General features: G+C 39.3%; 1 protein-coding gene across 6 annotated transcripts in view; it reads right to left on the bottom strand.

The window, feature by feature from the left end:
• Positions 1-27,190, bottom strand: part of CNKSR2 (connector enhancer of kinase suppressor of Ras 2) — a 318,427-nt gene that overhangs the window by 67,838 nt on the left and 223,399 nt on the right. For all 6 annotated transcript variants that reach the window (XM_081947981.1, XM_081947982.1, XM_081947978.1 and 3 more), the window contains 7 exons: positions 26,881-27,092; positions 21,551-21,640; positions 15,796-16,007; positions 8,861-8,909; positions 7,998-8,170; positions 6,129-6,202; positions 4,589-4,660 (listed from right to left, as the gene is read on the bottom strand). In XM_081947981.1, coding sequence (XP_081804107.1) covers positions 4,589-4,660; positions 6,129-6,202; positions 7,998-8,170; positions 8,861-8,909; positions 15,796-16,007; positions 21,551-21,640; positions 26,881-27,092 — 882 coding nt within the window. The remainder of the gene's footprint in view (positions 1-4,588; positions 4,661-6,128; positions 6,203-7,997; positions 8,171-8,860; positions 8,910-15,795; positions 16,008-21,550; positions 21,641-26,880; positions 27,093-27,190) is intronic.

Here is a 27,190-nt window from a genome sequence, read left to right as displayed (position 1 = left end):
GTGAAACAGAGCCGTGGGTGCATGTCTTATGCCATGCTGGCCTAGAAACATTTGGAAGGGTGCCGACGTGAACTGGGGTCCGTTGTCCGTCACACCACATCAGGCAGCCCATGTGTTGCAAAGAGCCTTCCCAACACCTTGATGACGGCCTCCGAAGTGGTGGATGGCACTCATGCCAGCTCCACCCACTTCGAGTAGACATCTACAATAATTAAAAAGTTCTGCCCTAGAAATGGGCCTGCGAAGTCCAAATGGACTCATGCCCAGGGAGCCCAGGGCATGTCCCACTCCCTGACGGGCACTGACAGGGGAGTCGGCCTTGACTGCTGGCACAGTTGACAGGTGGCCACCCAGTGCTCTATCTCCTGGTCAATTTTGGGCCACCACACATAGCTCCTGCCCAGCGCCTTCATGCGCACAATACCTGGGTGAGCAGTGTGCAAGCAACTCAAAATTGGTGCCCTCAGCTTGGGGGAAGGTACTACCTGGTTTCCCCACAGCAGGCATCCATTGAGAACGGAAAGCTCATGCTGCCATACGTAAAAGGGCTGGAGCTCCTGACCTACTGGCCCTTGCGGCCACCCCCTGCATACCCAGTCCAGCACCTTGGAGAGGACAGGGTCTGATGCAGATAGCCTGGCAATATCCCGGGCGGATATTGGCATGGCTAATTCCTCAACCAGAAGGACTGATGCAGCAGGGTCAGGGTCCACAACAGGTGCTGGCAGGGGGCAGCGACTGAGGGCATCCACATGCCCCAAATTCTTTCCTGGCCTATAAAGAAGTTGATAATTGTATGCTGCCAGGAAAACTGTCCATCTGGACATTCTAGGTGACAAAATCTGCAGGGTCTTGTGGTCCCCTGCCAAGAGACCCAAGAGGGGCTTGTGGTCAGTGACCAATTGGAAGAAACGACCATAGACGTAGTCGTGAAAACACTTGACCCCTGCTACAGCACCTAGGGCCTCTTTGTCTAGCTGACTGCAGTTTCTCTCTGCAGCTGAGAGAGTATGGGAATAATAGGCAATTGGGGCTTCTGAGCCATTAGGAAGGACGTGGCTCAGAACAGCCCCAATACCATAGGGCGATGCATCGCATGCCAAAACCAAAGGGAGGCAGTCACTGTATTGGACCAGCAGTGACTGGGATGTAAGAATGTCCTTAACCACCCAGAAAGCATGGGCTTCCTTGGGACCCTAATGCCAGGGCATCTTAGAATCCAGGAGTCTGTGCAGAGGCTCTGCCAAAGAAGCCTTATGGGGCAAAAATATGGCATAAAAATTGAGTAGCCTGAGAAAGGCCTGAAGTTCCACCTTAGACGAGGGCATGGTTTTTTTTTGATGGCCTTGATCTTGGACAGGGTAGGGTGGATGCCTTTGGCGTCCACGAGTTACCCTAAAAATTCCACACTGGGGACACTTATCCTGCATTTCCTTCGCTTAAGTTTCAGCCCAGCCTGGTGAAAACGGTTCAGGACTGCCCTTAACTTGTCGATGAGTTCGGCTTGATCCCTGGCGCATACAAGCACATCATCGAAATAGGGTACTACCCCTGGCAGCCCCTGGAGCAGTCGCTCCATTAGGCTCTGAAAGATGCCTGGGGCTACGCTAACCCCAAACTGCAACCTCTTGCATTTAAAAGCCCCCCGTGGGTCACGATCGTCTGGGCCATGGCGGTGGCCTCGTCCACCGGGAGCTGCTAGTAGGCTTGTGCCAAGTCCAACTTGGCAAAGACATTTCCCCGCCCCAGGGAGTGGAGCAGGTGCTGCACCACGGGTACAGGGTAAGGGTTGGCTTGCAATCCTTTATTGATGGTGCATTTAAAATCTCCACAGATTCTAATGCTCCCATCCTGTTTGATGGGTATCACTATGGGAGTCTCCCAAGGAGAGTGGTTCATTGCCTCTAGTACCCCTTGTGTGATTAACTTGTCCAATTCAAGGTCTACTTTGGGCCTTAGCGCAAAAGGCACTCTCCTAGGCTTAAGGCATATTGGTGCCACCTGGGGGTCCAAATTAAACGAAATGGGTGTCCCCATATATTTACCGAGCCGGTCGTCAAAAACATCTGCGAACTCACTGGTCAGCATGGCGAAACAGTCTGGGACCATGGAGTAGATTCTGGAAATGTTGAGCCCCAACGCGGAGAACCAGTCCAGCCCTAGTAGGCTGGGCAGCTGGCTGTTGATGATGATGAGGGGAAGAGGCCCCTGGAACTTGTGGCTGGCGACCTGGAATGTGCCACAACCCACAATAGGAATCTGTTGCCCTTGATAGTCTCTGAGGCGAATCGGGCACTGCTTAAGGGTAGCCTTAGTAAGGCTGGGCACTATCCGCTTGATAGTGGCCCAAGAGATGAGGGATTTGGAAGAGCCAGTGTCCACTTCCATTTTACAGGGCTCTCCCTCAATCTGGACAGTCAAGTAGATTCGGATTCCCCTTCTCTCTGAGTTCTCTGGCTATGCGTGAGGGAGTTGGAGAATAGTGGTTTTTGTTAACGTCTCCAAAAGCGTCTCCCAAGGCATTGAGTGAACGGACTGAGGGGCTGTTAAGGCTCTGGCTGTGCCGATTCATGGCCGCAGGCGCTGAGGAAATAGCCTCTTTTACTTCCACTAGACAAACCGGTGAAGTCGTTCGCCTCCAGGAAGCACTCAAACCGCTCGAGGTAAGCGTCCCATGTTTCCATGGCCGGGCTGAATGCCGTGAATGCCAGTTGGGTAGCCATCCTGAGAAGGACGGAACGTAAGGAAGCAGTCTTGGAGCAACGTCTCGTCGCCTGTGACTTGAGACAGCTCTAACAGTGACTTAGCCTTTGTCCTTTACCTCAGACCTGATCCCATCCTTCGTCGCCAGTGTTCTATAGGGAGAACGAGGCAGACAGGAAACTGAGGCAAGACAGGTTGAAGCTAACACGACCTTTATTAACAGAGACAAACAGCTCAAACATAAGGCAAACCTCGAACCGGCAAACAGCAAACAAATGACAGTTGACAGCTCTGTTATACAAGAGCTGTCAGACGCTTAGCCAATCAAGTAGCTAGATTCTCCCGCCAGCAGGCTGCTCGCCTCTTAGCCAATCAGGAACCAGCAATGCAAGTCAATGGCAGGGACTCCAGCACTTAACATTAACTATAAGAGTAAAATACACATTTCATTATAAAAGCTAATTTCATTTCACAAATGTCTTCATTTTGAAAGACATAATCTGGCTAAAACAGGGAGAATACATCTGTTGGAAGACAAAACGATCTGAATATATTGGAACATATTGAACTATGCTACATGTTTTAGCAGTACATAGTAGAATTTGGTTATGCGCATGTTCTTGATTTAATGTCATGGAGTGAACTACATGAAATACAACATCATCAGTTCAGAAGAAAACAGAGTAGTTACTGTTTAGGCTGCAGAATCTGGTTTCAGAACTACAGCGTGTGTGCCAAATATGTTGGTCTGTCTAATTAGACTTTTTTGAAATAATAAATAATGGTTCTTTGCAAAACAAAATCCTATATTAGCACTGTTACCAGCATTACCCTAATTACATCACATTAGGGAATATTCAATTTTAGCATTAAGAGGTCACATTTGAAAAATATTCATAATTGATATAAACCATAAGTATACTTAAAGATGAAGTGTGGATAACAATAAGCATTAATTTAAAAGGTTTTTTTTAAACTAACATTATGTTACCTACAAATACATTAGAAATCAGTCTATAAAATCTCTGAACTCAGCCCTTTTGGATTTCCTCCATCTGGAAAACTATACAGGTAGTCCTTGACTTACAACAGTTCATTTAATGACTGTTCAAAGTTACAACAGCACTGAAAAAAGTGACTTATGACCAATTTTCTCATTTACGAAATTTGTATGTGATTAAATGATCATGTGATTAAAATTCAGATGCTAGGCAACTGGTTAATACTTATGAACGTTGCTGTCCTCGAAAGTCATTGGAACTTTTTGACAAGCAAAATCAATGGGGAAGCCAGATTCACTTAATAAGCGAGTTACTAACTTATCAACTGCAGTGATTCACTTAACAATTGTGGCAAGAAAGATTGTAAAATGGGCCAACACTCAGTTAACAAATGTCTCTCTTAACAACAAAACCTTTGGACTCAATTGTGGTCGTAGGTCCAGGACTACCTGTATATGTATCATGTTGGGAGGCAATGAGATAATATGGGAGTTTAAATTGTGACATCACTATACACTATTTTCTATCATCAGAGCTAGCTATGGATGCCTACTGAATTTTGCTACTTGTGAATATATCAGGATTGTTGTACCCAAAATCACCCATTAAATCCAGAAGATTTTTGTCCTTCTAGAAAGTTTAATACTCAAAAGTTATCTTTAGCAGACCTGTATATATGTGTCTGTTATACATATTACACTGTGTACATGTATATAAATAAAAGCAGACACACACAAATAGCATTTTTTGAATGAAATATAATTATCTTACATATTTTCCTATATTTTCATAGCTGGTGTATTTTCTTGAATTATATGCAACACAAAATATAAAATAAAATTTATAAAATAAAAATATCATGTTAATCTTTTAGAATGAATTACCTGTTCAAGTCATCTTGATGTTCAGCAGCAAAGTAAAAGCTTTTGATTTTTGGATGACAGGCCTTGAATGCACTACACAAAAAATATGAAAAAATCATAACAAAATACTAAATACATTTTGTATTTTGTATTTTCTGCATTTTCTGCATTCTTTCTGCATTTCATGTTCATGTTCTTTTTTGTAAGAAAAAACTGCTTTTATAAATTGACATCAATAATATTTTTATGTCTATTTCTGCTTTTAACTGAAATATACATGTGTAAACACATAATACTCTTAAAATATAATGATATGAGTCTACTTAAGAACACAGTGAATTCAATAGGCCTGATGTTGTAATTCTACAGATGCATCTCTATATATGTCATTGGAGCTTTAACTTCTTTTTTTTCCATTCAAGGTTTTTTTATTTTTTTAATACAAATTATACATATTATAGGAACAAAGAGTTGTCTGGGTCTTTTCTTTTACATCCTTTCATTACCTAGTCCATTTACATCATAGTTTTGTTTTCACTTTCAGCCAAATTATTCTTTTCCATTTTTATAGTTATTTTTTCTTAATACATAAACAATATCTTCAATTGCCTCTTCAAAGTTACACCAAATTTCCAATTCTTATTTTCTCCATTGGTATATTTTGTTATAAACAGCATACATCCTCTAATTCAATTTAAGCATAGAGAGCATATCTTTCAAATTTTTTCTACCATTAACAATATACTATCATTTCTTTATTTCTTAATTAGTTGCATAACAATAACAATCTTACTAGTATTCTCTTTAGTCTACTAATATAACTCTTTTTCCCTTTCTTCCTCTTTTAACCAGTTTCTCTTGGGCTTCAACTTGAAGGAGTACAACGTTTTTGACAATCTATTAAATATAAAATCATTCACAGTAATGGCAAATTCCATAGATCTGTTTTCTTTCAATAAAGTACAACAATATCTTCAAATTTACATAAGGATTTTTCAAACTGCATCTCATGGAAATTAGGCTTTTATGAGAATTTGAGAGGGTTCCATGACAGATTAAGGGAAGGGGGGGTTTCACTCAAATGTTTTCTAACATTTGAGGTTTGCCTCTCGATCAAAGGTACTCAGGATTATTTTTTAGCAGGTTTCATAGCCTGAAAATATTTGAAAAGTTAGTCCTCAGTTAAAATCATCAAACCTAGTTCTAAGGTATTACAAAAGAAATAAGTGTCCGTTAATATAAATAAATCATTTGTAAAATATCTTGGTAATATAAAGGTTAGCTAGAGATCCATATTACGCTTTTAGTTATACTATTTATTTTCACCTTCTAAATGGACTGTAAGAAGTAGCAATGATAAACCTTTATAGGTTTATCTAGTATTATATAATACACATTTAATAATAATAAAAACCCAATAAGTGGATAAACATGCAAAATCCAGATAAGCATCAACTTGTTGTAAGCCAACCATAATAATAAAGGAATTCAAATAAATAAAGGTTAAAATAGAGAAAGATATCATTTTTGACTACTGTTTCTGTTAATTTACAATACTTACTACTTCTTGCGACATTCATTAGCTCTATCAATTTTAAATTCTGGTAGACTGATGAATCCTTCTGCTTTTTCATCCTGTGAAAATGAATACATAAAAAAAAAACAAAAGCCGGCAAATAATAAACAAACAAATGCAAGTACTTATAACCTGTTTGGCCCCAAGAGGAGAAAATTTAATTTAATAATCACTTCAGCTAAAATACTTTAAAAATCTTGCTAAAAATTAGATCATAGTGTCAGTTAAAGTTCATTAACAAAAAAAGTATAACTTGTGTTACAGATAAGAGTAAAAAATATGAAATAACATAATAAAATAATGTTTTGGCTTAGTGTTGTGAGAGAATTCAGATGATGGAATGATTAATGATGGCATAATATATGAAATAAGTCATAATGGCTTACCAAAAATCTTGATTAAATTAATTTTTATGCAAAAGATGTTACTTAAATTTTACTAACATAAGAATTCTGTGGGTAGAATATTGCAGTATATTACAGATCTAGACTTAAAGATATTAAAAGTCTACAGTCAAAATATTACCTAGTTATTCCAAATCAATACTGAGTTCAGGAAACAAATTAATCCATGATGGTTTAATCACACTGCCTGCACTTGCACAACATCTTAATTATGCATGGCTTATTAAATGGATGGATGTATGGAACATATGATGTAAAATCCAGAATACCCATATAAAATTTGAATTTCACATCTATTTCTGCTATCGCTTCTACTTAGAATTAAATTTCTTTAGAAATTTAGAACTACAATCAGACTTTTCTTTCTGAGATCCAGTTTCTAGATCTAGTAATTCTATATTTCTATGTTCTTGCCTGGTTATTATTTTTGACAAGATAGAATAGCTGTCTGAACTGTAAGAAGTTATGTGAATGTTTATTCTGAATATCTTTTTCCTTAACTATATATTTACAACATATTGAGCTATCACACTTTATAGGTAATTGTCAATTTTCTCTTTAATTACTCTCCTTTGATCAATCGTTTATTTTTGCCTTCATATCTTTTCTCCCTTTTTCTTTTCCATGTTAAACTCAAGTATATATTATAGACTCTAATTTTACTTCATTGTTCTTCCCCAGTCACAGTCTTCTATGCTTAATTATAATCAATCCAACAATATTAAGTTTTCCAAGAAGTGGAACTAAAAGAACAGTTAAGTTATTTGAAAAAAATACTTATACCAAAAATCACATTTGTCCCCAAATTGAGATTATTATGTAGAACAGTGAATTCTACATATGACTAGTAGAAGCAGGGAACTTTTACTTACAGAACAATCTCATTCAATGTTGTGAAATTGGCTTTACTACTCTGGTAACCAGTTTATGCAAGCCCATCCACTGGCAGTCATTTTATGAGACCACCTCTAACCTGCTCTAAAAATCCCAGATTTGTTCTGGTACAAAAGTTTGTTACAATGCATAGGATTCATGTTGCCTTGTATGCAGTGGGATGTACCAGTATGTGTACAGAACAGTGAGAGAATCTTGAAAATCCATGTCTTTCAAATAATGACTACAGTATTTTTCCAGTTCCCTCCTAAGATACATGTATACTGTTTTTCTTTAAAGCAAAGACAAAGGTTTCGTTTGCTTTAATTCATTTTGATTAAATATTATTTTTAATATATGCATGGGAGGAACTGTACACATTCTGTGCTCCATTTACTTTTTTATGCTATAAGAGTTTTTTTTTACTGCTGAAGAAATAGGTGATGATTTTTGGAGTACTTCTTAGTTGTAAAAATAATTAAAGTAAAGAAAATTCTAGATAAGTATACGTTGTATCTTTGATCTTTATATATTTGTTAGTTTTGGTAAAAGAGAAATAGGTATGTCTATTTCTTACCTCTTCATTGATATACCAGTACAGGGAGGTTTCCTTTAGAACAAACCAGTATTTTTTCCATTTTTGTGAAAAGTAACTTTTAGCATCTTTCTTTTTCCACAGCCAGCCTTCACAATCTCCACGACCTAGATCTTTACAAGAAATCCGTCGCTTACTCTTACTAGGTGCTAGACCTGAAAAAAAAAGTTTCAACATTTACATAAATACATTTAAAATGGAAAATGAATTAACACGCACATATACAAAGTTATGCCATCTACAAAATATAAACCCTAATGGGTACATGCTGATGTGTCTGGACTACTAAGGAATGGAGAAATCGAAACTTCAAGTAGTGTGCATAAAAGCAAAGAGTGCTAGTCATAAGGGCTATATAGTTGAGTGGGGATGCTATTCAGTCATTTTTGCTATGATTTTGCCACAGTTTGACTATTTGAATATAATTCAGCAAAACTATATTCTGACCTTCATAAAGCTTCCAGTCTAACATGAATCTTTTTTTCTGCCATGCATTATTATTAAGGCTAAATTCTGAAAAAACCCCTCATCCCCGCACTAATAAATAGCTATGTCTGACGCACAACATATTTCTTTGATAGCAGGAATATTTAAGGATGTGACTTGTTATAATTATGTAAAGCTCACATATCTTTTAAATCACATGTGCTCTGAAAACCTATAGATCAAAAAGAAAACCAGTGAAAAGGCTGTTTCTTTAATAGAAATAGACTGAAAATTAGATTTCCTGAATAAAAATTATGACTTCCTGTATACTTATTTTAAACTTAAAATGTTTTTATATAACTTACAATATTATTTTATTTGCCACCACATGTACAAGAAGTATTTTACATAATATTTACCTTTATTTTTCTTTTTAGACTTATGCTGAAGAGAGGATTGTTGAAATGTCTGGGAGAAAAACATACATGTGGTTTGGTTAATATATGCCAATCTAATCACAGTCATGTAATATAATTATCAAACCTTTACAGGGGAGGAAAAAATTCTGTATCAATCATATTTTAGAGGTGATAGAATAAAGGGTCTTAATGAGATATTATATTCTAGATATATCCTTGAACCTCATCTGGTTTTGGTTTTTTTTAAAAAAAATTTCATATTGTACTATGCTGGTTTTTGACTTGTAAAGTTTACATTTCAAGTTTCATGCAAACAGAAAAGGAAATAAAAAGTTTATGAACTAATTAAATTTAACTTCTACAATTTTTAATGTGCACATTCTGAATAAGTGCAATATAACTGTGGCTGAAAAGGTGACAATTATTGTATAAAAATTTACTCATTGTTTTATTTCAACAGTAATAATTTTTAAACATTTTAAAGAAGAACTTGGAACAACCACTTCTGTCAAGTCTAATTTAAACAAATTCTGATTTGGTCACACTATACTAAAACATTCAGAACAGAAGTCTTTGTGTTTAATTGCTCATTCAAGCCATGACATAAAAGCAAACCTGGTGTCAGGATTCCAGGTAACAGACCCAATGCAATCAAAACTCCGAGGCCAAGGTGCTCCTCAAAGTTCAAATTTATTAGACATGTCATATTAGCACATCTGGTGAAAACCCAACTCTGAAGGTCCCAAGGTTTTCCCCACCCAAATTAAAAATCAAAGTTCTTTCCCACAGTCCACATGTCCATCACATGGTCCAACCTGGTCACAGTCCCAACTGCAGGTGGTTTCAGTCCATGCCTCTCCAGCACCTGGTGAGAACGTCCTTGGTTCCCAGGAGAAAGAATTTTATTTTGGCTACAAGTTCCCAGCTATCTCTATTCCCCCACCCAATCCCACAGCCTTGCTGTGGCAGCCCTGAAGATGCTGCAAAATGACTTCAGGGTTGACAGGCTCCCCACCCCCCAGTTGAAAAGGACCTCCTGCAAGAGAGAAAATCAAGGGAAGTTAATCTATACCAACTTCAGCCTCCTCTCCCCCCCCCACAGGTGACTGTGTGGGCTTTTCAGGGTATTTGTCATGAAACTGTTTAACCAGTCTGTCAGCCTTTATCTCCCAATACTTGAACCAGGTAGCCTCAAATAAGGGATATCCCTTCCAGTGAACTAGGTATTGTAAGCGCCCCTGATGTAAGCGGGAGTCTAAAATCCTTTTCACTTCATAATGGGTCTCCCCCTGTACTACAACAGGCTTTGGGGCTGCCCAGTCCACCGGCCTTAGCAGGGAATATTGCTCCACCATGGCATTCGTTCATTCAGCCGTGCCCTTCATGCTCAGATGAAAAGCCGAGCTAAGCCCCTATGTGGACCCTATGGCCCTCAGGAACTCCCTCCAAAATTTCGTCGTAAATTGGATCCCTCTATTGGAAATGATCCTGCGTGGCACTCCACGTAACATATAGATTTGCTTTATGAACATCCTACCTAGCTTCTTGGCTGAGGGGAACCCTGAGCATGAAATCAAGTGGGCCTGCTCTGAAAATAGGCCAATCACGGTCCAAATGACCATGTTGCTGCCACTCTCTGGGAACTTGACTATAAAGTCCACAGCAATTTCCTCCCACGGCCTACTTGAGTCTGCCGCTTGCTGGAGAAACCCAGGGGACTTTCCAGTTTTTTTCTTCATGTCACCACAAGTGGCCCAGCTTTTTACATAGTCCTCCATATCTTTTGGTCACCAAAACTGCCTCCTGGTTAGGTGCAGGGTCTTCAAGTAGCCAAAATGTCCAGTTAGTTTAGAGTCATGGCTGTGTTGTAGGATTTGAAGTCTTAAGCTGGTGGGGACATACAGTTTACCCCCCTTCCATGCCAGTCCATCTTTGACAGTCAGGGCGTCTTTCTTGTCATTGAACCATAGATCTGCTGGAAGTGCCACTTTCAGGGTTTTTGTCATTTGGTCTCCCCTGGTGGTATCTTGACATTTGGCTTGGCTGTGGGTGGTGGCTTGGGCCACCGTTTGGGAGGAGAGATAATGGCATGGATCACTTTTTTGTGACAGCTATTAAACTGTGGCTTCCTGGACATGGTGTCAGCAAGCAGGTTCTCCCCCTCCCCCCAGATGTATATTAATTCAAAGTTGAATTGTTTGAAGTATTGCGCCAGTGGATTTGCTTGGGGGAGAGTTTTTGGGGAGTTTTGAGTGTCTCTAGGTTTTTGTGGTCAGTTCAAACAGCACTTGGCTCCCCTCTAGGAAATGTTGCCAAGTGAGGAAGTCCCATCGGACTGCATAAGCTTCTTTTTCCCACAACGTCCGTTGTCTCTCATTGTTGGTGAGCTTTACGGAAGTATAAGTGTTGCAGCTGCCCTTTGGCATTTACTTTCAGTAGGACTGCCGCTACAGCCAAGTCACTGGTGTCTGCCTGGACCACAAATGGTTGCTTGGGATCAGGGTGCTTGATAACTGGCTCCTCAGCAAACAGCCTCTTTAGCTTTTTGAAGGTGTGCTGACAGTCCAGGGACCATGCTAGTGGCTGACTGGGTTGTGGCTTTTCTCCCTCTGTCTTTAATAGCTTTGTGATGGGTAGTGCCACCTCAGGAAATAAACCAGCTTCTTAGGGCTCCCATCAAAGGAAGCCCTGAATTGGATGGTGCGACTGGTGGTGTGGGTGGTGGTGGAGCAGGAGTGAGTGCTGATGCCTATTGGCACTGGAACCATCCCTGGCTGGGGTAGTATGCCCAGCCAGGAGATCTGGTCTGCTGGTGGCAACCGGAGAGGTGACTGACGTGGCAGGATGACTAGCCTTGGCAGGTTGAAGATACCCTGCTGCAGCCCCGGGCTGGCCTGGCCAATGGGGGCCAATGATGGTTTGGTGGCTGTCAGGGTTTGAGGTGTCAAACCAGTAGATCGGGCCCACTGAGAGAGACCTGGGTGTGATCCACTCTGCACCAAATGGAACAAGGAGGAAACTCCCCTCAGGGTGATCACGTTCCCTTGGCTGGGGAAGATGAACGTTGGCTGGGCCAGGGCCATCACGGTTTGGCTGGCTTGGTGATGCTGACTCAGGCTGATGACACTCAGTTGGCCAAACCTCTCTGGCAGCCCCTCCAAGGTCCGGTTGGGCATCCCATTTCCAGGACTCATTGAGGTCCAGGGACCACTTGATGCTAGGGATGCGCTCTGCCCACAACGAGGCGATCTGGCATTCCTGGAGTGTTGGGTGGTTGGATAGGTCCTTCTCAGCCCAGTAGAGTTATTGGGTGGACAGCCACTTCACAAGCTCCGGGGGCACCTGGATCCCGACGTTGCCACCGGAGCCATCGCTCCATTGGTGAGCTCTTGCATTGACAGCCAGGGGACTTGCTCCTTGGGTCAGGCATTTGACCTCTGCTGCTGTGGGTGCTGACTGGCCACTGAAGGGAAACTGAGGCTCCCAGAGCTGTCTCCGCAGGCCCTGCCTGTTGCCATAGTTCCACTGACATCAGTCAGCCTCTCTTCTGCCCTCCTCTCTATCTTCCCTGAGTCTTCCTGCTGCCCAGTATTGGGTGAGCAACCAGAACTCAAGACCCTGGACAACAGCCCCACAAGAGGTGGGGAACCTCTTAATTTATATCCCATTCCCACAGTTCCAACCAGCCTTGCTTGTGGCAGCCCTGAAGATGCTCCAAAATGGATTCAGGGTTGACTCTTAGATTTTTGTATAATTTTGGAGGGCTGTCACAAACAAACAAACACATATGGGCTGAGTGACACTACAGCTCATGTCCTACAATATTGTGTCTTCTATAAGGTCTCATGGACCCGCTTTAAAACACCTCACCTAATAAAATACTTTAAATAAATACTTTTAAATGATTTTACTTGTAATGCTGGTCTGTAACCATAATAAAAATTGATTTATATATCTTTACAATGTTTATATAAATTGCACTTATATGACAGATATATCAGTTTCTATTTTATAAGCTTAGTATCTAAAGCAAAATTCAATTTAATTAAAAATAATTCACTTTTAAAAATTATTGTATACAAACTGATTATTTTCAGTTTATACAAAGAATATGAAGATGTATAAACACAAGATCTGTAAACTTTCTAAAAATTTCAAGTTAACTCTTGCTGTAAAACTCAACTCTTTATGATTTCATAAACATATCTAAGTAGTTTGTTTGGCAACAAAACCAAAGTGATTCATCATTACTTTCTTCAATATGTTTTCTTTTTAAAAAACATCCTAGTGTAGTCTATAGTCCTATTTATTACTTGAACATCTGCTTTGCAAGTTCTAATTCCCAAGAATGACTAGTTTCCAAATACAAAAAAGATCAGCCAGGGACTGCTACTGACCAATATTCAAATTTAAAGCCTATGTCTTAAAAGGTAGATATGCATATGCAACTCCATTATATCGCCTTTCTTTGTATGATATATTCAGCAACGATCTGTATGTCTTAAAGAATGCAACAAAAAGTTATTTATTAGAAGATAAATGCACTATAAAACTATATATACGTTTTTCTAATGGTCATTCAAAATTAAAAAAATGTTAGTAATTCCTGAAATCAAAGATTTATATGAATTTACCATATTTTTTGGAGTATAAGACACACTCCTCCCCTAAAAGAGGGTGAAAATATGGGTGCATCTCATACACAGAATATATCCCCACCCACTCGTTGGCTCCACCCTTTGGCCTCTGCCTCCCAGCAATTTGCTCCTTGCAGCAAATAGCAAACAGCCTGTTTCAGTTTTAGCTTCAGCACAGTCTGATTAGCATAAGCGGCTGATTGTCGGTTGGATCGGTCTCCCAACCATCAGCTGTTTCAGGCTGCAGGGATTGCCATTGCTTATTGCTGCCTCTGCGCGCCTCCCTTTCCGCCTGTTCCGGGCAGCGGGGATCAAAATAGATGGAAAATGTGGTGCATGGGGCCCAAAAATAGGGTGTGCGGAGGCAGCAATAGGCTATGGCAATCCCTGCATCCTGAAACAGCTGATCGTTGGGAGGACAATTCAACTGACAATCAGCTGCTTGTGCTAATTAGACTGAGCTGAAGCTGAAACTGGCTGTTTGCTGCAAGGAGGCAGAGGTAGATATTTTTTTCTTGTTTTCCTCCCCCAAAGCTAGGTGCGTCTTATACTTCAGAGTGTCTTATACTCCAAAAAATATGGTAATTGCCAGATTTAAACAGAATATATTTGACCTGGTTTTCTGGGAGCCACTTATTTAATCGTTCACATTTTTCTTCATGCAAACCAATAGCTTTATAATGGAACCAATAATTCCATAATATATATATAATTGTTAAAAAATGTCCTCGAGTTATGACCACAATTGAGTCCAAAATTTATGTTATTAAATGAAAGATTTGTTAAGTGAGTTTTGCTCCATTTTACAACTTTTCTTCACACAGTTGTTGGCAACTTGTTAAGTGAATAATTGACTTTGCTTGTCAGAAGGTCACAAAAAGTGATCACATAAATCCAGGTCACTGTAGCCATCATAAATATGAACCAGTTGCCAAGCAACTGAATTTTGATCACATGACCATGGGGATGCTGCTATGGTCTAAGTGTGAAAAACAATTATAAGTCACTTTTTTCAGTGCCATTGTAACTTTGAATGGTCATTAAAAGAACTGTTGAGGACTACCTGTACACATATAATACTACTTCCCAGCTTCCTATCTTCACAAAAAATAGTAAAGATGGTGCATTACAAATTAAACCACTGAAGAGTCAGACTTTCCTATTTCATTTAATATTAAAATAATAATATTTAATAATAATACAAACAGCAAGTTTGATATAATGGTTAAGGCATCAGACTGAAAAACAGGAGACTGTGAATTCTACTTCTGCCTTAAGTGAAACACTGGCTGGGTGATTCTGAGCCCGTCAATTTGTTAGGCATAGGAAAGAGACAAAAACAATTTCACTTCTAAAAAGCCTTGGCAAGAAAACTGAATTGACCTGTGCAGGTACTTTCTACAAGTCAACACTTATTTATTTATTTATTTATTTATTTATTTGTTTGTTTGTTTGTTTGTTTAAACTTATTAGTCGCCCCCTCTCCCCACAGGGACTGGGGGCGACGTACACAAGCAACAGTCAGCACAGTGTCATACAGAGGAGGTAAAAAATAAATAAATAATTACAATACTGAAAAAGGTTAAAACCTCAATAACATTAATAATTTAAAAACTAAAATTGACAATTAAAAATGACCTAGGGGTGGATAAGTTGTCGAGTTATGCCAGGCCGGCTAGCCGAAACAGGTGGGTCTTCAGTTTACTGCGGAAGGAGCGGAGATCGGTTGTTATTCTAATGTCTGGGGGGAGGTCGTTCCAAAGGGTAGGGCCCGCCACAGAGAAGGACCTACTCCTGGGCACCGCCCTCTGACAATCTCTAGAGGACGGCACCCGGAGGAGACCCTCTCTGTGTGAGCGAATGGGCCGCAGGGATGTATGGGGCAGGACACGAAGGAATAACAGTAATAACACTGTGGCAAGAATAAAATAAAAATAGTATCAATAGTGATAGGTGCCTTCAGTGCAGTGGGTGAACACCATTGGCATTGACAAAATCATCATCAATTACAAAAGGCAGCTTTACTTGGAACAGTTTATATCCTGAGACAATACCTTTAACACCATCATTCAATAAAATGTCAGGTCCTTGGGAAGGATTTAATAGGTGGATAAAAATGCCACATCCAATCTAAATATCTGACAGAATGTGTGATGAATCATAATAATAATAAAAACGAAGGTTGGAAATAATATTTAAAAGATAAGAACACAAAAGGTGTTAACAAATACATGTAATCATTTTAGTTATTCAACAACAGTATCAACAAAGAATGAAGTATTTTATCATTTTACTTACATGGTACAAAGTTGGTTCAGGTCCAGGTGTGCTCATACTGTCTTGCTTTAAGGATTCCATTTGTAAACTAGGTAATAGAGAATAATGACTAGGACTGTTATTCTTGTCTTTCTTTTTAGTTTTTTTCCCTGTGTCCTTTTTGCTGTTCCTTTGGAACATATAATCTTCTTGAGTTATTTTCTCATTACTCATATATCGAAGAAGTGAATTTTCTAGACAGGAGGTATAAAAATGTATTACAAAATTATTTCTTAAATACTAGCAAATTAACCTAAATCTAACTAAAAGAAGTTGCATAATAAACAGATTTTTGCCTCCCCAAAACCAATAATGTTGCGAATAAAGTACAAAAATGTTTCAATTATATAAAATCTATTAATAATGCTTTATCTACTCATTTCAAAATTTAATCCAAATTATTCTAGAATACAAAAAATACCTGAGCATTTGAATACTCCTGAAGTACCCTATGAATTGGTTACTTCATGTTGAATTTATTTACTTTCAAACTATAATTCTCAAGCTGGATGATTCTTTTTTTTTTTATTGAAAAAGTTTTATTCAAACATATTTTCCCCCTTTAAGCCCCCCACCATACAGTGTAAGTCCCATACAGATACTATACCCCCTCCCCTCCCCCCAGCCCCCCCTAAAAAAGGGAAATTCAAATATTATACCAATTATTTTACCCCCTCCCCTCCCCCTGTCTAAAAGTAGATTACTCATACACATATTGTACCCCCTCTCTTCCCAACAATCACAATATAAATTTCTCTTAGAATAATAATAGCCCATCAATCCCTTCTTCTAAACTAATTTAACATATATAAATCATAATATAAATTTCTCTTAAAATAATATTTCATTAATCCCATCTTCTAGTATATTTATACATATATATTACCCCACCCTCCACCCTAACCCACCCCCAGATGATTCTTTTTTCATATGAATCTTAACTAAGGTTTTAATTATACCATTTTAAAATCAGAAGAATCATCATGTCTTTGCTTTATTTCCAAAAAGTTGACTTTCACTTCATTCATTCTGCTCTTTATCTGCACAAATTCAGTCTTTCTAAAAGACTGCAAATCATAAGAAAGAGATTTTAAAGAAATAAAGATCCCCACATAGCTTTTCCCTCCCTTTATTTTCTTAATTCTGCTGTTGGTCAGCAATTAATTCAGTATTTGGCTGTTCTTCAGCTCTGGCAACTATTCCCATTTCCATTCAGATGAGAAAGAAGTGATTTTGCCTTTTCTCTCTTTTACTTCAAATCAATAACTTACCACAACAGAACAGTAATTTAAGAAAGTAAATACAAGATGAGTTTTTTTGCTTAGTAATTAGAAGCAATAAAGCAATTAAAAGATGAAGGGACGCTTTTTAAACTGCAGAGAACCAATACTGCAAATTCAGGATATTTTCAGTACCAATCAGATCAGTTCTAACTATCCAGCTTGCTCTGATTCAGGCCTTTAAATGATCCTTGTTATAAGTTGGGTCAAAGGAACTTCATTCAACTTTTCCTTCAATTTCCTTGAAATACAACAAATTGCATTTCACTAGCACTAGTGATAATCAAAATAATAGACAGGGGAAATGAACAACAACAACAAACAACCTGGAAGAATAGAGCCTCAGCTGGAACCATGCTAAATTGGAAAACATGGAACCAAGAAGACCAATCAGAGGAAGGAGGACAATTGTCAGAGAGAAGAACATTGATTGCCATTGGGCAAATTAACAAAAGATTGAAGTGAAATGAACAGAATGTATGACATACACTTTGGCAAAGTGTAAAAGAACAAGCTTCTAGATAAGTTTGAATGAGTGAATGAATATGTATTTGGATTTTTCTTTTGCAAACTTTGACATCAATAAAGTTTTATTGTTGCTGAATCTCAGTATCCTGCTCAGGGTATAGAATTTGAGCACATCTCTGGAGTCTGAAAGCCACACTTTATGTTACTGAACCAGAGGTGGGTTCCTTCTGGTTCGGCCAACTGGTAGTGGTATGCCAGTCTGGGTTGCAGAACCGGTAGTGACCACAGGCTGGCCATGCCCCTGAACTGGTCTGCCCACTCAGCTCAACCTGCCTCGCCTTCGCCACGTGCATCCACTGCTTCCTCCTGCCTACACACAGGTAAGCATTGCGGCGGGGATGGGGGCAGTGGAAGAAGAGGGTGGCGGCAGGAGAGGGCAGTGGCAGCAGCAGGAGAGGGCAGTGGTGGCGGCGGCAGCAGCAGCAGCTACGGGCAGTGCCTGCGTCCCTATCCCAGCTGCAGTAGCAGCAGTGGCAGTGGAGCATCCCAGAACTCCTGGGGAGTTTTCCTGCATGGCCAGGATACGGGGAGCAGCAGCCCCAAAAGCCGGCAGTGTCCCCAGCGCTGCAGAGCAGAGTCAGCACCGCCTCTGCCACAGACTGCCTGCCTTTCAGGTGTAGCGCCCATACTGGCTGCCTCTAATCTGCAGTTTACTCATGAGCACCATGCTCTTGAGTAAATGTGCTTATGAGTAAACTGCAGATTAGAGACAGTCGACAGATCCTGGCTCGCTCAGTTGCTCCCCCCCCCCCCCGGAGCTTATAGGCAGTGAACGAAACTGCCACCTCCTGGCTCTGTGCATCTAGGAGGCCACGTGGCAGTGGGAAGAGCATGGACTTCAGAAGGAAGTGGCTGCCAGCGATGCCCTGAGGTGAAGAAATCAGCGGGGAGATTCAATCCCACTTAGGAGCCTCGGTTTACTTGTGAGCATCATTGGCCTTTCTTCCTGCCTCTCCTGAATGTTGTTCATGAATAAACTGCAGCTAGGATCTCCCATGTGTTGCACCCCCTCTCCCAGACTTTGCCCGCACCTCCATGCTGTGGCAGAGATGGGGGCAGCCTGGAACGCTGAGCACCCGAAAACAGCATGGAGGCTGGGGCAAAGGCTGGGAGGGGGGTGCAACACACAGGACAGCCCTGCGGCCTGGTCAGTGTGCCAGCAAGAGCGGGGTGCTAGGGCTGCAACTGCAGGGAAGGCACGCAGAGGCAAGCCTCTTGCGGCTGTCATAGCAGCTGCCTGAGCAAGCCACTCCATATCCTCCCCAGGCCAGGCGTGCAGCTTGCACCAGACCGAGGCTGCAGCCACCACTTGCTCCCTTTGTCCAATTGGCCGGTGGCAGTGGCAGCAGTGTTGGTGACAGATGAAAGCTTTCTTTGCCAACCGGCTGCTGAAATGTTCTCCTTTTTAAAAGCCTCCAGTGATGGAGCCTTACAATCCAACCTGCACTTTAACCAACCAACTGGGCAGGCTCCGAGGCTGCAGGCACTTGGGGAGGGGAGAACACTGCCTGGCTGCCCCCTCCGAAAGCAACCTCGAAAGTTTTTAAGCTCATCTGGAGAGGCTTTTTTTTTAAAGAAAACCCCCCAAAGCCACAAGATCCAGAGCTGCCAGTCTTTGGTAAGATGTGCATCTCATGGTCCACCCCACCCTGCTCTATCCCCTGCACCTCCTGCCACTCCCAAATTGCACCCTATTGCAAGTGTGTCTCAGCCGTTGTGTGCAGGGAAAATCGTTGCACAGTAAAGAAAAAGGTCTTGTGAATGCAAGGCAATTAACAACTTCTTGCACTCTTGGAAAGTTTTTCTTTACTGTGCAAGGTTTTTCCCTGCACACAATGGCTGAGAGATGCTTGCAGTGGGGCGCAATTTGGGAGTGGGGGCAGGGGATGGGGTGGGGCAGGTTGTGAGATGCGCATCGTACCAGAAACCGGCATCTTGCAGATTTTTCTTTTAAAAAAAACCACTTCTCCAGATAAGCTTGAAAACTTCCGAGGTTGCTTCAGGAGGGGGCAGTCGGGCAGCATTTTCCCCCCTCCTCAGGCACCTGCAGCCTCGGAGCCTCAGAGCCTCAGATCCTGCAGCCTTGGAGCAACTCCCGGCCCTTGCACAGTAAAGAAAAACTTCTCGCAAGTGCGAGAATTTGTTAATTGCCTCGCACTCACCTCCTGCACACAACGGCTGAGAAATGTGACAAAGCTGCCAGACTCTGGTAGGATGCACATCTCACAGTGGGGTGCAATTTTGGGATGGCAGGTGGGGCAGGGCAGGGCCACTAAAGAAGGGGAAATGGGGGCAGGGGTAAATAGGTAGAAAATTAAAAAAAAATTCTACCTTTTCCTGTGGGTGTGGCTTGGTAAGGGAGGTCATGTGTCTAAATGAGCATGACATGATTGATGTCAAGTTAGCCATACCCACCCACATGCCCCCCCCCCAGCCACGGCCACCGAACCGGTAGTGAAAATTTTTGAAACCCACCACTGCACTGAACTAAGGCGTTAACCTTAACTGTATGAGAAGCAATACAATTTCTTCATTCACAATAGCTTTCTTAGTAGTAGCTTCCATTGAAAGAACAATTACAGTAGTTAGGAAAGCATGTGTAAATACACACATATCGATACACACAAAATGGTATGAACTCTTTGAACATGATTTTTTTATAAAGTGCTTTGGGTCTTGAACTAAAATAACACCAATTTCATGACCTCTTCATTTATTTAGTTGGTTGGTTTTTATTAGATATATATTCTGCCTGTCTTTCAGAAGCGTAACACTAGCCTTTTTTTTCAGATTTACATTGAAACATGAAAGAATTTGGACTTATTTAATGAATAACACAGAGATACTGCCCTTCCATGGGTTCCATAGCACTTCTGAATAGTTGTCAAAGCATATGTAATACTAACATAGGAAAAGACGGAGATACAGCCTTCTGGGTCGGGAAAATGAAGGCCCGGATTGTTGGGGGAAATATGCTGACTCTGTAAACCGCTTAGAAAGAAAGGGCTATAAAGCACTGTGAAGCAGTATATAAGTCTAAAAGCTATTGCTACAGAATGTTTTTTTAACAAGGCCCCACTAATTTTATCTTGCATTTTTGTTTTAATATAAATAAAATTTACTGATATTTTTCTACTGATGTAAATAGAACAGACTGGCAACAGTAACCATCAGTTTTCCCCCTGCAGATATCTGTACATTACTGCATTTCCTTAGCTCTTCTAGAGTATCAAAGTTCTCAGAGAAAATGATTATAACTTTCCACAGTTTATATCCCTAAGTACTAATTCACAACACAGTGCTCTGATCTAAAGGCCCACATGCAGTGTGATGTACTCTATACATGAAGTGTTTTGATGTGCAGTATCTTCTAATCATTTAAACGAGGGGAAAAAGGATAACCAAAGAGGAACATTTTAAGTGCATGGTGTGAGAGAACATCAATGGAACTTTTTTGTTACGTTCTTCCTGATTCAATATGACACGCACTCTTATAAAATTGGTAAATTAGAAAACAGCAATTTGTAATTTAGGATATTAATTAAATATGAACATCATATATGCTTAAATGTCAACCAAATGAAGTGGGATCTCATTTAATAAAAAGCATTCATGAAAGAGATCTAAAACAAGATGGATCGATGACATTAGCTAGTATTGTGGGCCCAATTAACAAAAGAAAGCTCAGGACTGTATTGGTTGGAAACAAGTGGAAGAGTCCTTCATCCTGCAGACCATGGCTAAAATGATGATTATGGTGATGATCAACCAAATATATTAACAAGGCATTTTTTTCAAATCTCTGTATATCATAAAAAATGTTGAATAGTTAATGAAAATATATAGTTAAAGATTATCAATTTTGGAATGAATATTTCTAATAAATAATCAAATAATGCTATGCATAATTTGTAACCAGAATTACTTACCTCTCCTGCTGTCTCTTTTTGTTTTGCTAGGTTCTTCATAATCCCCTACCCAGTTATATTCTACCGGCATAGATATAGGCCTTAATTTCCCTGAAATAAAATAAATTAGATTGCTTGGATTTGAGTATACTTGGGGCAAACTTGCAAAGTTAAACTGTAACTGAATTTTATTCAGGCACATGCATAAAATTTGATGTGATTTAATGTCATCAAGTGGATATTTTTACAAATCTTTTACTGTACCTATAAGGACAAAAATCCCCTCAATTTAATAGACATATCAATTGTTCAAAATCATCTATGTTGCTTTTCATAACTTCCGTATGTAATACATTTGCATGGAACATGGCCATACATACATGTCAGCATGAATCAGCATCCAATACTAGGGATGAAAAATATGTAACCATTCTAAAAGGAATCAGAAAATAATTTGAGCCCTGCATTTAATTTTTTGTTCAGCCTAACTTATAATCGAATTCTAAGGGGAAAAAATTCAAAAAATAATTTTGATACTTTGTCCAGTTTTCTCTGTTATTCCAGTCTTATTTCATTCAACATTTCGCTCCTCTAATAGAAATTTAAAACAGACCAACCAATAAATAAAACAAGCATATACTGTTAGATCAGGTATTTTTATCATACATTTCTAGGAAATGTCTTATTTTTCTCAGTGGCTTGTTTGATTTTTATGCTAATTACCTCTGTACTGAAAAGTTAACTATCTTTTTTTTACTGTACAAATTTTATTGATTTTAAAAGTTTTACAGGGAAAAAGGGGTTGAAAGGTTATAAAACATTTTGACAGCTACATCGTGTGGGGGGAGAAGCCCCCCCAGGTCTCGCAACTTTTACAAAAAAAGATAGAAAATTATCAACATTTGCATAGATATTAGCAGTTTTAAGTTTAACACAAAATCATCAGTATGTTTCAATCATTTTGCTTTTTATCACTTCCATAAAGGTACATTGTAACAACATTTGCAATGATGTTTCAAATCACTTTTGTGATCTGACTCTTCTAGTTGTTGCATCCTCCCCCCCATCCACCGGCAGAGCCTCAGCCCCTCCCTCCTTTATTTCTTGTGTAACATCCCCCATGTCACCTAAGAGAGCACTGTGTTTTTTAGTGAAAGCCTCTGCTTCCCCAACTGTGTTAATTCTAATTCTACTGCCCTCCCAAAAAATCAACATGCCTTCTGGTAACAACCACCTAAACCAAATCCCATTATTGTATAATTTTTTCGCTAAGAAGGAATATTTCCTTCTCTTATCTCTTACTTTCTTTGGGATCTGCTTAAGAATGGTTATTTCTTTATCCTTATATTTTAATGGTCCTCCCCTTTGAGCTCCAAGAACCTCATCTCTTGTGGTTTTTCTAAGAAATTTAACATGAACTTCCCTTGGAAAATTGTGTGTTCTTGCATAGGCTGAATTAATCCTATAGATCAGGTCAATATCCCACCCAAGCTGTTGTTTGTCTCTGTTAATATATTCTGCTAGCATTATGGTCATAATCTCCTTAAGATCTTCATTCTCAACTTCTGGCAAGTTTTGGAACCTAAGGAAAAAAGACATCCTTTCAAATTCCATTTTTATCACATGATTCTCAAATTCTACATTCCCCCTTTGGATTGTCTTCAGGTCATCTCTCATCCCAACCGCACCTCTCTCCAGTACACCTATCCTCTGCTAATTCTTTGTGGTTTGTCGTTGTGTCTCTCTGAGCTGATCATTTAAGTCCTGCAGTTGTTTTTTTCATTAAGATGGCTTGAAGCATCTGATGAATGGACAAATCCTTTGAGCTCTCCTCAGGGGCTTTGGGTTGTAAGAAAGATCCCAGTTGTGACTGGTGAGCAATGGGGCTGGACGTAGAAGATGTCGGGGCCGATGAGGCCTTTCCAGGCAGTAACTTCTTAGGACCCATCATGAAGCTCAGAGATAGTTATTGTTCTGTACAGAGAAATGGTGTCTGTGGGAAAGCACAGCCAGTAGAGACCACCAGACAGGCAAGTCCAAAGGAGAATAAGTCATTTAATACAAAACTAGAGCAGATAGGTGGATCAAAATATTCCAAATCCAGGGGAAAAACTTATTTGAAGAGGCTCTTGGAGGTCTCTGGGGTGGAAATTAGTTCAAAGGCACAAAGTTTTTCAAGGGAGGAGTCTCATGCACAAAGACAAAGAAAAAGGAGGAAGTTGGCCATATTGGTTCAGCCAGTACAGGTGGTCAGGAAACAACAAAATCAAAGTTCCCATGCATAGTTTAGAGAAGAATCAGTTCAGCCATCCTTTCTCTCACAGTTGTAGTCAAAAGAAAAAAGAGAAATTTTTCCCCATTATTTAAGGGAAGTGAAAGTAGATTTTAAACTTTCTCTCTCTCCCTTATAAGGGAGAGATTTTCCAAGTGCCGCTTTTCCAAGGGGGGTGGAAATTCCCCCCCCTCCAATCTGAACTTCTCCAAAGGTTGAAACAGAGTCCCAGAAAAAACTTCAGATCAGTCAATAGAGTAATAAACTGTAAAAGACCTGGGGAGACTCCCCACCTCACCGCGCTTCAGCTGTTGCATTCAAATTAATCATTTCCTTCCAGGCTGCGTTTGGCGAAGTGCGCGGTGGCATTCTGCGTGCTCCCTACGCACTCCGGCTCCTGGGGCAAAGCTGGAGACCCCCCTGCGGCCGCCGCCGCTCCAGGGGATCCCAGCAAGCCGCCCCTACGGCAGGGCGCCCCTCCAAGGCACCCTGTGCTCCCCCTAGGATTCAGGGGAGCCCACCGAAGCAGCGAGAAGGCGGGCGCACGCGACCGTCGCCTTCGGCTGCTGGAAGTCGTCTCCCAAAAGTTAACTATCTTTTGATGCAATACATAATACATAAGGATATTTGCATGAGATATAGCAACAAATAGCATGAGATATAGCAACAAATTTCCAATTTTGTAAAATTAAGGGTTTTCTTTTCTTTTTTGAAACTCTTATCCCTAATGGAATAAATGTTTCTCTTTGTATCAAAATACTAAAATTTAGTGCTTAATAGGAATGGCTTTAATTGAATTCTAATCATGTGTTTCCCAGTATAAATTACTGTTTTTTAACTTACAAAAATGCTAAGCTCATTTATCATATGCTAGTGTAATAGTTCAATCTTTTCAAAATGGATTACATCATTATTAAGGAGATGGTAACATTAGAGCTGATAATTAAAGATGAAAGCAGAGCAATAGTTTAGAACTTAAAAAGCACAACTGAAATTGGATGCATCAATCTTTTCCAGATGCTTTATATTACATTCAAATCTTCTCATCTTTAGGGCAAATCAACTGAAAAAATGTATTTCAATAAGATATGGTTAACTTAAGTCCCAATGATTAGAATGAGTCTACTCTTTGGATAGACTATGTTAAGTATAGTACCTTGGTTTTACATACTTAAATCAGAATTTCTACTGCTTGTGAAATTTTTATTCAAATTGGCAGAATTTTAGTTTTGTTTTTGTAAGCCATACACAAACCGCTTAATTTATAGCTTAATTAATTTGGGCATATCTGTAGCTCCAAATCACAAAGAAAGTAAGTTCAACTTATTGCTTATTTTCCCACTAATTCTTAGATACTGCTACAAATGGTATGTTTTTCAGTAATTACTACTGTTTTTAAAATAAAATTGAAAGATCATATAGTACAGTCAATGATTATAAGATTTCTTTGCAAAAAATATAAATAAAAACCACCACAATTATTTATTTTTCAGTGTTAAAACAGACATAGTCAGATAGTCCAATAGTTCTGAGTTCTGTTTCTACAGACACATATTTATATGTTTAAAAATAAAGATAAGATTAATAAGCCTACATTTTTACATAAATAGTATAAATAACTTACCAAAACAAATCAACATTTGAAAAGTTAATTGTAGTAGTCAAACATTTTGTAAGCAAATTCAAGAGGATTTATGTTATACGACAGTCAGAAAAATTATAGTTTGGTATGACATGGCAAAACTGATATCATTATTACAAATCCTAACATATTATAATTATCAAATCAAAATCTGAATATCCTGAAATGAAGTTACCAAGTAATCAGTATAGAGTGTGAGACAGCCAGCTTGTTGCGGTGATTAGACACCAACTAGAAACTGGGAAATTAAGTTTTAATCCTACTTTTGGCATGAGTCCAGTTAGAGGATTTAAGGCCAATCATTCTCAGCTCTAGGAGGGAGGCAATCCAAAAATCTTGCCAAAAAAACTGGAGGAACTAGCTCACACAGTTGTCTATCCAGGATGTTCCCAACCTAAATAGAATTATTATTATACATCACACAGCCAGCCAGATGATATAGACTGGATTTGGCATTTTTATCCATCCATCAAGACCTTCCCAAGGATCTGGGATTATTACATTTATTGTACTTCCTTACTATGTTATATTTTTGTGTACCACATGGATTTCTGAAATAATTAAGATAACTGCAAAAAATAGAAGTTCATTTATAGAAGCAGAATATTTCCATCTGTTAACAATGTTAAGAGGAGACTGTTGATTCCCATATACCAAAATAATGCACCCACAAACAAGCAGGAGGTCTTTGCATGCTTGAGGATTTAACAGATTATCCTCTTGCACAAAATCTCTCTCTCTTTAGACTGATATAACCAGCTTTTACATCTGCTCTGAGAATAGAAACTGTCCTAAACCCCACCTGATATTAATCTGGAGAGGGACAGTGGCAATAGTATTGGAATTGTTTTGTTGGATTTTTTTATTACATCAACCATGAATATTTATATCCATAATAAGACTGAGTGGAAGCAAAAATAGTCTATTAGAATCATTCAATAGGCTTTTATATTTCTATTTATCTACCTGTTTTATCTGTGCAATGATTGCAAATTAAGTCAAAACTTTAAAAAGTCCAGATGTAGTCTAAAATTGAAATTACAGCATACAATTATATACAATTATAATTTTCCATTTTTAATTTAACTAATTAAATAAATGAATGCAACTTTGCGCAAATGAAAATGGAAGCTTATGCAAATTAGTAGGGCTCAAATATTCATCAACTTTCATTCACTTTCCTCCTTATCTTCGAACCAACCTAAAACTGTTAAGGATTGTATTTCAATGAACAATCCTAGGTCAATTCAGGTTTCAAAAACTGACTTCTGCAGCTGGGTTAAATTTAATGAAACACAAAAGAGGAATAAAGTGAGAAGAAGTACACAATCACTTTTATAGGCATAAACAATGTTTACATCTTTGGGATTGGAAATATGTAACTAGAAACAAATCTAAAAAGATAGCTTTTAAATAATTAATAGTATTAATACATACCATATGTTGGTGTGCTCTCTCTTCTTCCAGAACTACTTGTTCTTCCTTTTTCATATTCATAACAATACAAAATGGCATCTTCTTCAACAACATTAAAACACTTTCGATACTCTTGGTCGAGAAATGAATTTGGAGATTCTGATCCTTTATGTACTGGCTTTCCCACTAGGTGTCTTCCAGTATCATCACATGGAAGGTTCCCCTTCTCATCTCTGTAAGAAATCATATTTTCAGATGCTTACAAATTGAAAATGATTGTTACTACTTATGCTGTGCTATTTTATTATATAAATATTGCACAAATTTTTAT

Source organism: Natrix helvetica (assembly GCF_964273705.1).
Source record: "Natrix helvetica genome assembly, chromosome: 3".
NCBI lineage: Eukaryota > Metazoa > Chordata > Lepidosauria > Squamata > Natricidae > Natrix > Natrix helvetica.
This window is presented reverse-complemented; position numbering and strand designations above follow the sequence as displayed.